The sequence below is a fragment of the Platichthys flesus genome, chromosome 15, assembly GCF_949316205.1.
Source record: "Platichthys flesus chromosome 15, fPlaFle2.1, whole genome shotgun sequence".
NCBI classification, from domain to species: Eukaryota; Metazoa; Chordata; class Actinopteri; order Pleuronectiformes; family Pleuronectidae; genus Platichthys; species Platichthys flesus.
Window position 1 is genome coordinate 3,469,862 of NC_084959.1, and position 12,522 is coordinate 3,482,383.

The 12,522-nt window shown below is 44.5% G+C and overlaps 1 protein-coding gene across 1 annotated transcript in view; it reads left to right on the plus strand.

The window, feature by feature from the left end:
* Window positions 1-12,522, plus strand: part of gria4b (glutamate receptor, ionotropic, AMPA 4b) — a 103,252-nt gene that overhangs the window by 88,365 nt on the left and 2,365 nt on the right. Inside the window, exons 13-16 of the mRNA XM_062406523.1 lie at window positions 4,044-4,242; window positions 4,599-4,846; window positions 8,139-8,253; window positions 10,714-10,851. Coding sequence (XP_062262507.1) covers window positions 4,044-4,242; window positions 4,599-4,846; window positions 8,139-8,253; window positions 10,714-10,851 — 700 coding nt within the window. The remainder of the gene's footprint in view (window positions 1-4,043; window positions 4,243-4,598; window positions 4,847-8,138; window positions 8,254-10,713; window positions 10,852-12,522) is intronic.

The window sequence follows — 12,522 nt, forward strand, 5'->3', positions numbered from 1 at the left end:
AAGTTTGTTGCCTCACATCACAGTGGTGTCGGATGATTCGCTGACTGGTCAGTAACGTGAACCTTATTATCTTTTATCCTGAGTTAGATTTATTCGGCTTTCATCTTTGTTTCTTCGACCTTGAAATTTCATTTGAGCTCTTATTTTCGCTATGAAATTCTGTTGGCTTCCGATTGAGAAGGTAAACACGAGTCCACCTTGTGACAGAATCTCCTCCGTACAGTTCTGTTAATGTACTGTAATACTTCAAATACTGCTGGTTCCATCACTTCATAGAAGCTACAGGATAGAAGACGTCCTTATTTAAAGTCTCGATGTCCATTTAAAACAAAAGCTTTTTGAATTTTAAGGTAAATTAATAGATTAAATTGATAAACTACACATTGATATTTCAGTTGTGGATTAAACAACTTTGCGGTTCATGTATTATGATGTAAAATTAGATTTATTTTATCGTATATATAGATGAATATTGGTCATATCTTTAATTTAAAATGTGTGGAAACCTGCAGAACAATAACGTTGCAGTTCTCAGTTTTGTTCTTTTTACATTCATCAAGGTTAATTTTCGATGCCGATAAGAAATGCCACCTCGCCAACACGCTCACCACGCCAGCTACATTACATCTCTCCTGTCCCGTTTAATTCACACAAATTAATTTAAATTAGCCAAATCAGCCATGAGGAGGGAAAGTGCTGACTAATTGCTGTGTTATTACTGAAATTATTCTTTTTTTTTTTTTTAACCATTCTTACACCCTGAGGTTTGCTGGACTGAAGAATCACAGCCAAATTCTGTTTCGTCTCAATTTTTATTTCTTACAAATACTTTTCCCCCGACTGGTTTTCTTCTCTCCTCTTGTGGGAAAACTGAGCTCATGCGTCATTACAGTCAAGTACCCCCCCCCCCCTCCCTGCACTCCAACATGTTTATATTTCCTTTTTCTGCTTTCTGAGTTATATTGTGTAAAAAACACTGATAATGACCTCACTCGTTAAAGCACATCTGGATTATTACAAAAATTAAAATAGATTCAACACTTCTCTCAACCATCAGATGTTTACATTTTGTCTTCATTGGGTTTATATATTAAAAATATTGGTCCATATCAACATACTCAGTTAATTGAGCTTATTTATCTGTACCATCAACTTTTATTTTCTCAGAAATCCATTAAAAACACATCAAGCTATACTGTTTTTTAATTAAATGCCACGTCTACTGTCCCACTGCTGTAAATACTCACACTGAGTATTAGTTACTGAGCCGAGCCCAAGATCAGGGAGGCTGGAACTTTTTGAAATGTGGTCTGTAAGTCACTACACAAAGAAGTTTTAATGAGAGAAACACTTAATAAAAGACTAAAATATGACAATAAGTCCAAACAACACAACGTAGCACGAAGATTTCCTGCAGACGAAGAGGTGACGCCACAAATCAACCGTTTTAAAAAGAGTCAACAGACGCGATTTAGTCCCTGAGATCAATGAAATGCTCAACGATTAATAAGGAAAAAATAAATCTCAGATAAATGACATCACACTTCCTCTTAGCGGACGATAGAAACGTTTAACGATCGCTCCAGCTGCGACTCCACCCTCCATTGAGATAATATATGTTCAGGAGTCCATTAGCATAGTGTATTACCATCATCAATTCAAGGTTAATAGAGAAAGAAGAACAAGCCGACGACACTGACGTCACACACACACACACACACACACACAGACACACACCTCCCCCCACTCACTGTTTACTGCAGGCCCATCAAGACACAGCAGAGTGTCACTGTGGATCAGACTCAGTGCTATCAAGCCAGGAAACACACAGTTCAGAGGGTTAGAGGGACGAGAGACGAGAGGCGGTCCTCCTCTGGTCCCATCACTGCACTCCCACAATCCCCTGCTCCTGCTGCTGCAGAGGAAAAGAGAAAAGATGGAGACGCTCAGATAGAGAGAATGAGGGGATTTGGGCAGGTAGGAAGAGGAAGGAGAGGATAGGACCCGTCCCCACGCAACTTATCACCCCCCCCACCCTCTATACCATTCATTATTTCACTGTTAAAGTCTTTGTGCTGGAAAGACGCAGAGGAGAAGGAGAAAGGATAGAGTGAGGGAGAGAGAGAAAGAGAGGGAAGTCATTTGTATTCAAATCCTGAGCTAATACGTCAAGAAAGTCTATTTCATGGGCATGGCTTGCTCTCAGAGTGTATGTGTGTGTGTGTGTGTGTGTGTGTGTCTGTGTGTGTGTGTGTGTGTGTGTGTGTGTCTGTGTGTGTGTGTGTGTGTGTGTGAGAGAGACATGCACTACTGCAGCTCTTTCTATAGAGGAAGTTGCCTCAGCCGCTACAGGCATTTTCATCAGCACCGATGGAGAAAACAAAGGTTTCCTCAGCGATTCTTCGGTTTAAGTGACGATTGTGCGTAAAGAGCAGCGTCGGCAGAACTCTGTGATTCGCTGGAATGTAAAATAAAGAAGCTCAAATGTTTCTACAACGTGTTCTGCTGAGGTGCCGATAATAAAGGTTCTTTTCACGTGCAAAATATCATTTAAAGCGACATAATGCAAGATTCACTCGCATCTATTCTCTGTCTCCTCCTACCGACGGGTTATTTAACTGGGGTAAATACGAGTGGAGCCTGATAACAAGTCATATTGAATTGTTTGGCTATAGCTTGACTTGGCTTCTTATGACAATCTCACGAGTCAGTCAGCAGCTCGACGAGGGAGAAGAGATAAAAGCTTCACACACGACTTCTGTAAAGTAGCTGTCGTAATAGCAGAGAGCCGGTGACCACGGGAATCCTTGGTCCACCAGACCGTCTTGTTTCGGTTTGGCCTTGAAAGTCTGTGTCCTCTGAAGGACACAGCCCCTGAACTCAGGCACAGATAAAATGTTCGCCTCCACCTTTGCAACTTGCCAGTTCTGTGCTAAACCCTTTTTGGACGTGTAATATATAATACTCGGTCACTTTCTTTTCTTCCTCCTCGCCCTCCTCTTCGTTAGCTCTACAGTGACATCCAAACTCTTACAGCTACAGTAACTGGCTCCAGTTCTGGTTGTATGCCATGAACCAGCTCGTAACACCAGAGTTACATTGTGCAGCTCCAGGTGTCCAGGGGGCGCTGTGGCAATGACAGGTCTCCCAGTTTTTATTTGGTGCATTATCATAATGATTTTGAAGCCGTTATTTTACGGTATAAAAACAACAGAGTGTCGCTTTAACGTGTGTTGGAGAAAATTAGATGTTGAACATACATGCACATGACAGGACACCAGGAACAACTTCCCTGTGTGTACTGGGAACAATGGGATGTGGCCAGATTGCAATAAGACCAGCCAGCAAACACTGCCTGTTGGCAGACGCCTCTCTCTCTCCTCCCCTCCGCTCATCCCCCATGCAGCGCTCTGGCCGTCCCTCTATCTGACAGGGAGGCCTGAGGGTTTTGTCTCCTCCGCTGTTCGACTCGCACCGAGGGGAGATCTTGTTTGTTCTCCTCAATGCAGCATTTATGGTTTAAGATTCTCCTCACGACCTTCCGAGCTCTCTGTCTCCCCCGAGCGAACAAACAAGCAGAGAACAGGGCCCTCGCCTCGCCGGCCGGGGCCCTGCAGCTCTTCTTACCCCCCCCGATGAACAGGGAGAGGGGTTTGGGACGGAGGGACGACGGTAGTGAGCTTTGTCTTTAGTGTAGGTGGACCACACGCTTGGGGGGGGAGGGGGTTGTTTTTTATGAGGCAATCTGCACTAATGAAGGGTAAATACAGCGGTGGGAGGGTTGAGTGTTGTCAGAGCTCCCACTTGTGGTGGGAGATGTGTATTTCTGTAGGTGTCCACAGTGACGGCTGGTCTCCTCATGCTTTACTCAATCATTTCCATTCCAATTGTCTGATTTATCACTTTGTGATCCAGTAGTAACTGACTGTCTTCTCTCTTTCTTTATCTCACCTCTCCTCTCCTATAATTTGACCTTTACTTCCCTCTTTCCTCCACTTCCCCGCCCTCCACTTCCTTCTTCTTCTTCTTCTTCTCCCTCCAAGATCGTTGTCTGGACGAATCGTAGGGGGGGTGTGGTGGTTCTTCACCCTCATCATCATCTCGTCCTACACGGCTAACCTGGCTGCCTTCCTCACGGTGGAGAGGATGGTGTCCCCCATCGAGAGCGCCGAGGATCTGGCCAAGCAGACCGACATCGCCTACGGGACTTTGGACTCGGGCTCGACCAAGGAGTTCTTCAGGGTGAGTCGGTGACACTGAGGTTATTGGCTCAATCTCTGACAGGTAGGGGGCAGACTTGCAGGACTCACATCGCTCACCACCCAGAGGAAATGTCTGAACACACATGAGGACATTTATCAGGTCTTCAAGGATATATATATGACAATAATTATAATTGTTATTTGGAGAATCATTGTTGTTGTTCCTTGTAGTTGTAGAAACAGCCAATAGGAATAATCTTGCTCATTTTGGTTTTTGTCTTTGGTTCGATGGTGAAACGTTGAACCTGTGAACTGACGCTCTGTGTTTTCTCCGCCTGCTGTTGGATGTTTTTATTTTATCTCTCGCACCACGTCTTCCTCTGAACCTCCCTCCAGCGGTCAAAGATCGCCGTCTACGAGAAGATGTGGGGCTACATGAAGTCGGCCGAGCCCACCGTCTTCACCAAGACCACGGGGGAGGGGGTGGCGAAGGTCCGCAAGTCCAAAGGGAAATACGCCTTCCTCCTGGAGTCCACGATGAACGAGTACACGGAGCAGCGCAAGCCCTGCGACACCATGAAAGTCGGAGGCAACCTGGACTCCAAAGGCTACGGCGTGGCTACACCCAAGGGTTCACAGTTAAGGTGGGTGGAATAGTGTAACAATATGTGCTACGTGTTGTTATGGTATTCCACCTGCCCTGGTGTGCCGCCTTTCCTGTGCTTATCTTTCTATCTGTCTTCTGCTCGGTGTTGGGGGGGGCTTTTTGTTTTCAGGGCAGACGTTTTTGGCTTTTTCACATCTGTGTTTGTTGCCTGCATGTTGTGGTGGGGATGGGGGGAAGGGGGGGGTCGCTGTGATGATGCAGTGGTGTTGTTTTATTTAATTTGTTCTTTCTTCACAGCTCTCCACACCAGGTAACTCTGCTTGTGCTTGCTTGTTTGGGCAGACATGTTGGAATGGCATGCTTATCGCTCTGCTTCACTGGAAATGCCTCATTTAAGATTTAAGATAATCTGCATTTTTTTTTAATTATTATTTAATGTACAGATCGAATTAGTTTGTGATATTGCGCTTAATGCTTCTGCAGCTTTCCTTCACAGCTGACCGGTTCTTTCTTCTCCACTAAGTGACCGACATGGTGTTTTGGGAGCCATGTGAATGCTCGGCCCTGGGTAACGCTGCCAGACTCTGTCAGCGCCGCCCGAACGTAGAGGAATTTACAGACCTGCCACAGAATACAGTGTCATTACTGTGGGGAGTTGCACTTTCAATCCGCACGCTCATCGATCAAAGCCGCCGGCAAGGTCTCACTGAAGGGAACTGATAGATATACTGAAGGCAAAAGTACACTGTGTGTGTGGGTGTACGTGTGTGTGTGTGTGTGTGTGTGTGTGTGTGTGTGTGTGTGTGTGTGTGTGTGTGTGCAGCGACATGATTGCTTGAACTTTCATTTCTTTCTGCGGAGGAGCCAGAACGTTGTTGCTCCATGAACAGTTCCTGTGCTCAGATTACAGTAGAACATTGCTTTCCTTGTTCACATGTAATCACAGTTTATTGGAAACAAAAGCCAAATATTACATTTTACTATCCTCCGGAAATTTGTTCCCCGAAAAGCAAGGACGCTGGAAGTGCTCTGCAGGACCCCCTAGTGGCACAGGGATGTAACTCCACTGCAAAAAATGTTAGCTAAACAAATCAATTAAAACTAGAATCACACTTAGTAAAGTGCAGAGTTTAACATCCCCCTGAAATTCAAACTAGCAAACTTTACGTCATCTCAGCTGCACAATTATAGAAGGAGACATAAGTTTCTTTGGATTTAGCATCTTTATTATATATGATTTCATTTAAGAACACATATTTAATCAGAATCAGTTGCTCTAGTCAAGAAGAAATAGAAATATATAGAGACAAGGACAGTGAAATAAATAGAAATACAAAATATATGCAAGAGTATAAAACAAAGATTTAAGCACTAAGTACACAACTATACTATACTATACACTATGCATTACAATATATATAAAAATAACTCCATAAGAATATTTCAAAATACAGTTAAACAATAGAACAAGTCTGTTGCTAAAGAACAAAAGTAGATAACATTAAACAGCCTGAAATGATTGAGGATTTATGTTGTTAGATAAATCTCTGGTTTCTTTAATTGTCTGTTGTGGTGTAAGATTTTCTAAAACTGGTCTAAAATGGTTCAAATCGTTCAGATCCTGAATATGTAAAGTTGCATTTAACACAAAGTCCTGACTTCCTCTCAGCTCTGAGTGACTCCCAGCGTCCCTGTTGGAAACCGATCTGCTCAGAAAGAAGACAACTCCTCACAGCAGCTGAATCAAACCCCGGCCTCTGTAAACTCCTCTTCTCCAACCCGAGGTCGAGCAGAGCGGCTACTGGTTCGTCACGTAGCCGAGCCAGTGCCAGGGTTCAGCCTCTGCTCTGACCAGGACGAGTCCCTGACAGACCACGATAGTCTCCTCCGGGGTTTATTTAGGGGATTATCGTCTTCTGTCAGTCACCCGTCAGGATTTCACCCTGTTGGTCGGGGGCTGTTATTTCACGTGGCTCCTCAAACACACATCACCGGCTTCACCTGAGATCTCAGCTGTGTTGCTTTGTGTTTCTCATCATCTCCATTTCTAACTGTTTTACGTTTCTTTCATTTCTCTCAATGACACAAATAAATTGAAAAAGGATCCAAAACGCTCGCTGAGGCAAATCTCCGCTCTGCTATCGTGAGACATCAGCAGCCTGGAAGTAAATCCACGGAACACGTGTTTTACAAAACAGCTTCACAGACATCTTCTAAAAAGTCAGTCAGGATTTTCCAGAAGAGCTTAAAGCCCCGAAATCCTGTGAGCGTTGAATTGGCTGACGTACATTCCCCATGTATACATGTGTAGAACACGTCCAAGTTACCTGGAGGCTTTTCAAGGCGCCGGCTGATGTGGGGACCAACGATGCTCATTGCCAATATTTAATGTTTTAAATCAAAACGTATTGCGACAAAATTAATGAATTTATCCCTGTTAGGGTGGAATATCTTCCATATTCTATATTATGTATGATTAAATCAAAATGCCACATTAAAATCAACTCAGCATATTATGGAGCGGTTCCCAAGCTTTCAGCTTTAAAGAGAATCAATGTTTATGGGACCATTAGTCAAAGGTCCAACAGTTCAGCCACAGACTGATGTTCTCTGCTTGTTTGTTGGATTTTAATGGATATTTGAGGCCTAAAGACGTAAAGACTACGACATTAAAATTCAGAGGATCACCGACGTCTTTAAGAATCAACCTCTGGGGACAATGAACATCTGTTCCTTTTATTTAATAGAATTCCTTTTAATATTGGTGGACACTGGGTTTTTTAAAGGGTCTAAAGCAACAATTAAAAATAATCTTTGAAAATTATCATTTTGAAACCCCTCAGATCTTCATTCCTCCGATAGATTAACGCTAATTGATTATACGCTCCCGTCAATTACTTTTCGCTAAATCTGTTTTTCAGCCCAGAGTTTTGAAGCCGAGTTTATCGGCTGTCTAGTAGAATTTAATGCCAACTTTTAAACCCTGTGAGATCAGGGATTTAATCTCTAGTCTCCAGCTAGTGTTACATGCTTTTAAATTGACAATACAAGTGTTAAAAGTAGAAATACTTGCGGATGTATTGTAGCGCAGTAAAAGTACCACAGGACTCATCAGACATCACGAAGGAGAGATTTGTGTTCAGCGAGTGTTTTGGGTTCTGTTATGGGATGTACGTTTAGAGCATTGATGCATATTTCCACCATTGTCCCCCTCTTACTGCTACCCCCCCCCTCTCCCTCCCCCCTCCCCTCCCTCCCCCCTTTCAAATTGGACATCATAAACTCACCTCCCCCCCCCTCTCACCAAAATATGTTTTATCGTTTTCAAGAAGTGCAGTTAACCTGGCAGTGTTAAAACTCAATGAGCAAGGCCTGTTGGACAAATTGAAAAACAAGTGGTGGTACGACAAAGGAGAGTGTGGCAGCGGAGGCGGTGGCGAGAAGGTTAGCCGCTATGTCGCTTTGCCCTAATGTGAACCTGTGATGCGGGTAAAAGGGAAATGTGTGTTTTTTTACTGCTGGTAACAGGGGCATCTGCCGGGTCGACTACTGCCTAGAGTACAGCATATACTTCAGTCCTGAGAGAAGAGCGAGTACTGTTGAGGCAGAAATATTCGCTGAGCTGCTCTTGTAGCGATGGTTGGGACTTTTTAGTTTGGCAATAGTGCTTTGCGTTAATTTAATACGTAGACCTGAATAGAACCAAACCGTTTGGGGTGAAATCTCTGAGCCAATAGTTCTGGGTCGACAGTAGTAGCCTTCATACTTGTTCTAATAAAAGTCCCGGCAGTATGCGCCTGTTCCAGGAAAGCGACGCAGCCGGGGCCCCATGCTTATATGTCTGTTTAGCTCCACCCCTTCCCCCTTAATAAGCCCCGCCCACAAACGACAATCTCCACCAACGAGCAAAGAGACATGTAGCGTGAGTGGGGCCCCTTCCCGGCTTCGTCACTTTGTGAAGAGTACTGAGCTGCTCTTGTTGGGCTTCTTCTGACTGAATAACATAAAATAACATGTCCTATGATGTTATTTATGTTATTTCCCCCCCAACCCCCCTCACCCGCCCCGTCCCTCGTGATTTGAAGAACGCCTGTAAACCTTGCCGTATTGAAACTGAGCGAAGCAGGAGTCTTAGACAAACTGAAAAACAAATGGTGGTACGATAAAGGGGAGTGTGGACCCAAGGACTCGGGAAGTAAGGTCAGTCCCCAGCAGCCCGGGAGCCTCCCCCCTCCTCTCTCTTTGTCTCTCTACATGCACACCTGTATGACGCTGGCGGTGCTGCTCTGTCTCTGCAGCAGACCGGCTCACACAACACACACACACACACTCTTACACTCTGAGAACAAGCGAGTGACAGACGCAGGGAGAGACTCGAGGCCTAGCCGGAGGGACACAGCATGACAGGAACACGGCATGGCGCAGTGCGAACACTTTGACAGCAGCTAGGCTACATACTGCAGATGAAGACTCACACTCACACGGTTGAAGACGCTCCCCCCGGGACATGCTCATGCACACTAGACGTCAGCGGTACTGTATTCCTCAGCCGCTAGCAGCACGCAGAACTGATCCACGTTGCCGATGCACCGAAGCATGAAAAGAGAGCGAGAGCGAGAGAGCGAGAGCGGCCACGTGTGAGACTAAGCAGCATGCACGTCCTCGTAATCAGATCCCGAAGCTCAGGAGACACACTCCATCAAGTGCAAACGAGCGCAGGCAGGACAGACAGTCGTTTGTGTCGAGGCAATAAGCAGAGCGGCCCCTTCAGGTGATTTATCCAAAGGGAGATAAACGGCCGGCAGGAGCTCAGACACATCGTCTGCATACATTTAACTTACAGGCTTGAAACAGGTGAACGCCAGGAGTGAGAAGCAGAGCAGGAAAATGAAGGAGAAGCTCATCCAGCAACATATTTGTCATCCTCCTCTGGATGTATCCAGACATGCAGCTGGTTTAATTTAAATATCAACAAGCTAATATCTGTGCTTTGGATAATCCACAAAAAAACACTGTCAGCAGATTTGATTTAGATTTTTAGGAGAGACATATTTCTGGTTCTAGATCGTTGGAGACATTTCTGTGGATGATTTGGAGAATCAGCTCAAATCAATCAGATATGTAATATTAAAACAATTCAAATGTAATTAGGTGCTTTACAAGGTGATTGAAAACAGAGGATGTGAAAAGTGTGTTTGATTTGTTTAGAAAGTTTAGATTTTGAGACTATTGCAAACCCAAATATTAGCAATAAAAGTTAATAAAATATAAACAATCAACACTAAAATCTTAGTAAAAATAAATAAATAAGATAAATAATTATGATTGTAAGAAACAAGAAAAACACTTTAGACTTCTGTGACTTCACGACGAATTCATCAAAGTCTTACATGATCCAAAAGAAGATCATACACTCTCACACAGATAACAACCAAGATTTTACTCAACCCATCGAGTGAGAAATTAAATAAACATCTACGATATTCGTACCATTAAATTTGCTTTGTGGATTATTCAGAGTGTAGTGAACATTGATTCTGCTCCACAACACGACCACTGTCACGAGTTAGAGGCAAAACAGTGAAAGGTGCACATTTTAAAAACCTGCATAAATAAAACAAAACTCTCTGCACGTCTAGTCGCTCTGGAGTTAAATCAGGAAAAGACTTTGTTTGAAATTAGTTTAAACTGCAGGCAGATAGTTGTTCTCTAAAAATCACTAGAACTTGTTAAGAGGTAAATAAGTAAAAAGTTAAGTTTGTGTGTGTGTGTTTGTCCGTATGTGGGTCTGTGCATAGATTTTTTTCTATATTGACGATATTGTGTTATATGTGTGTAACTGTTGTTGTTTGCACTCTGCAAAAAGCTTGTGTTGATTTTTGTTCCTCTCCCCGTCGGCCACAGGACAAGTCGTCCCAGGCCCTCAGCCTGAGCAACGTGGCCGGGGTCTTCTACATCCTGGTCGGGGGCCTGGGCCTGGCCATGCTGGTGGCCCTCATCGAGTTCTGCTACAAGTCGCGCAACGAGGCCAAGAGAATGAAGGTGGAGGCCCAATGCCCGTCCCAGTCTCCCCATTACCACCACCTCCACTGCTACCCCTGCCAGACAGGCAGCCCTCGCCATAGCCCCGAGCCTAGCCAGAGTCCGGGGCCCAGCCCCAGCATCCGCAACTTAGCAGAGTTTAGCGAAGTTTTCAGTGGGAACGGCAGCGACGGGGAAGCTGATAAGATGTAGTGGAGGTTTCAGTAGAAGGTCGGCCCAATGCCTCCCCCCCCCCCCCCCCCCTATCTCCCTCACTAGCTCGCTGCACAGAGACTGTAAGTGAAACCCACGGTAATCCCTGTGGTCGCTTCGCCATGCTGTGTCGTGACCAGTGGCAAACACGCTTCCCACTGCTCTGTCCTCTCCCCTCGCTCTGTGGTCATGTGACGTCCTGGTCTGCGTTGGAGCTGCTCTCTCTCTCAGTGTGGCAGGAAGCAGCGAGTCGTCCTCACCTCCGCTGCTTGTGTGGCTGCAGACGTTGGGCCTCATTTATCCCGCGGACACGCCGGCTCAGCCATTTTCTCTTCTCGAACAAACTAAACACTGTTTGAAATGCATAATAAACGTCTTGATTGATAACCCTCATCAACGTTTACTCACATTTTCGAGTTAGTATGAATTATGAGGGTGAAAATGCAAACGGTGTCTTAATTTGGCAGAGGAACAATAAGGCACATTTCTCATCTTAGTGGCACTGAGGAGTCAACATGCGTTTCCTGTGGTAAATGAGGACCAACGTCTTATTTGTTCACACACGTCTGTTGCGAGGACATTTCATCCGTCCGTCAACGTCTGTTCTTCTCCTCTGAAGCTTCAGTGTTTGGTTTTCCCATCAGAACTTCCTCTCTCACCTGGTGGACGCTGCGGCTCAGGGATGTTATTGTCTCAAGTCTCGTCAGGAACAGTCGACAGAACAATTTAATAAGAAACCAGCCCTGAGCGCACAGGAAAAAACCCTCTATAATAAAACCATTTAAACACTATATATTGTCAGGCTAACGCAAACACAAGCTGATATTGATGTGAGGTTTTTTTCCTCCAGATATTTCCCCCAGGTCCATGACACCTTCAGATACCTCCCCCCTCCTCTCGGTGTTCTATCTGTGCTACGTGGTTATGTGTCCCCCATCAGCTCTTCATTAGCTTCACTGTTGCTGAGTCAGCTTCCCTGTCCCGCTGCCTGCAGCTCTCACTCACTGTAATGATTCTGCTGCTAATGGGTTCACGTGTAGAATTGGGCTGGCTTCATCTCGTACTGAATGGCTATGAAAGGCGTTTTCTGACCACTCTGCTGAATGTACATGTGTGTGTAAATATGTAATTTAAATGTAGAGTTGTACTTTTTACTGAGAGGCTTTTCTATCTGTTGGTTTTACATGAGGCAGATTGGAGTTTTACAGATTGTAGTATAAATATGTGAAGTTTATTACGGAAGAGTCTCCTGGGCCAGATGTGAGGACAAGAGTAGTCGTAGAAAGATTTTAGATATATAGATAATCTGTAAAGAATATTATTTTTTTTTTTGCGATATTTCAACCTCTTTCTTTAAAATAGATAATTTTTGTAATAATTTCACCTCTTTCAAAAAAAGCTTCTGCATTAAGCTTCATTCAGAATAATATGCTCTTGCCAAATGTGTCTCGACATCACAAAACTCCAATCTGCCCGCAT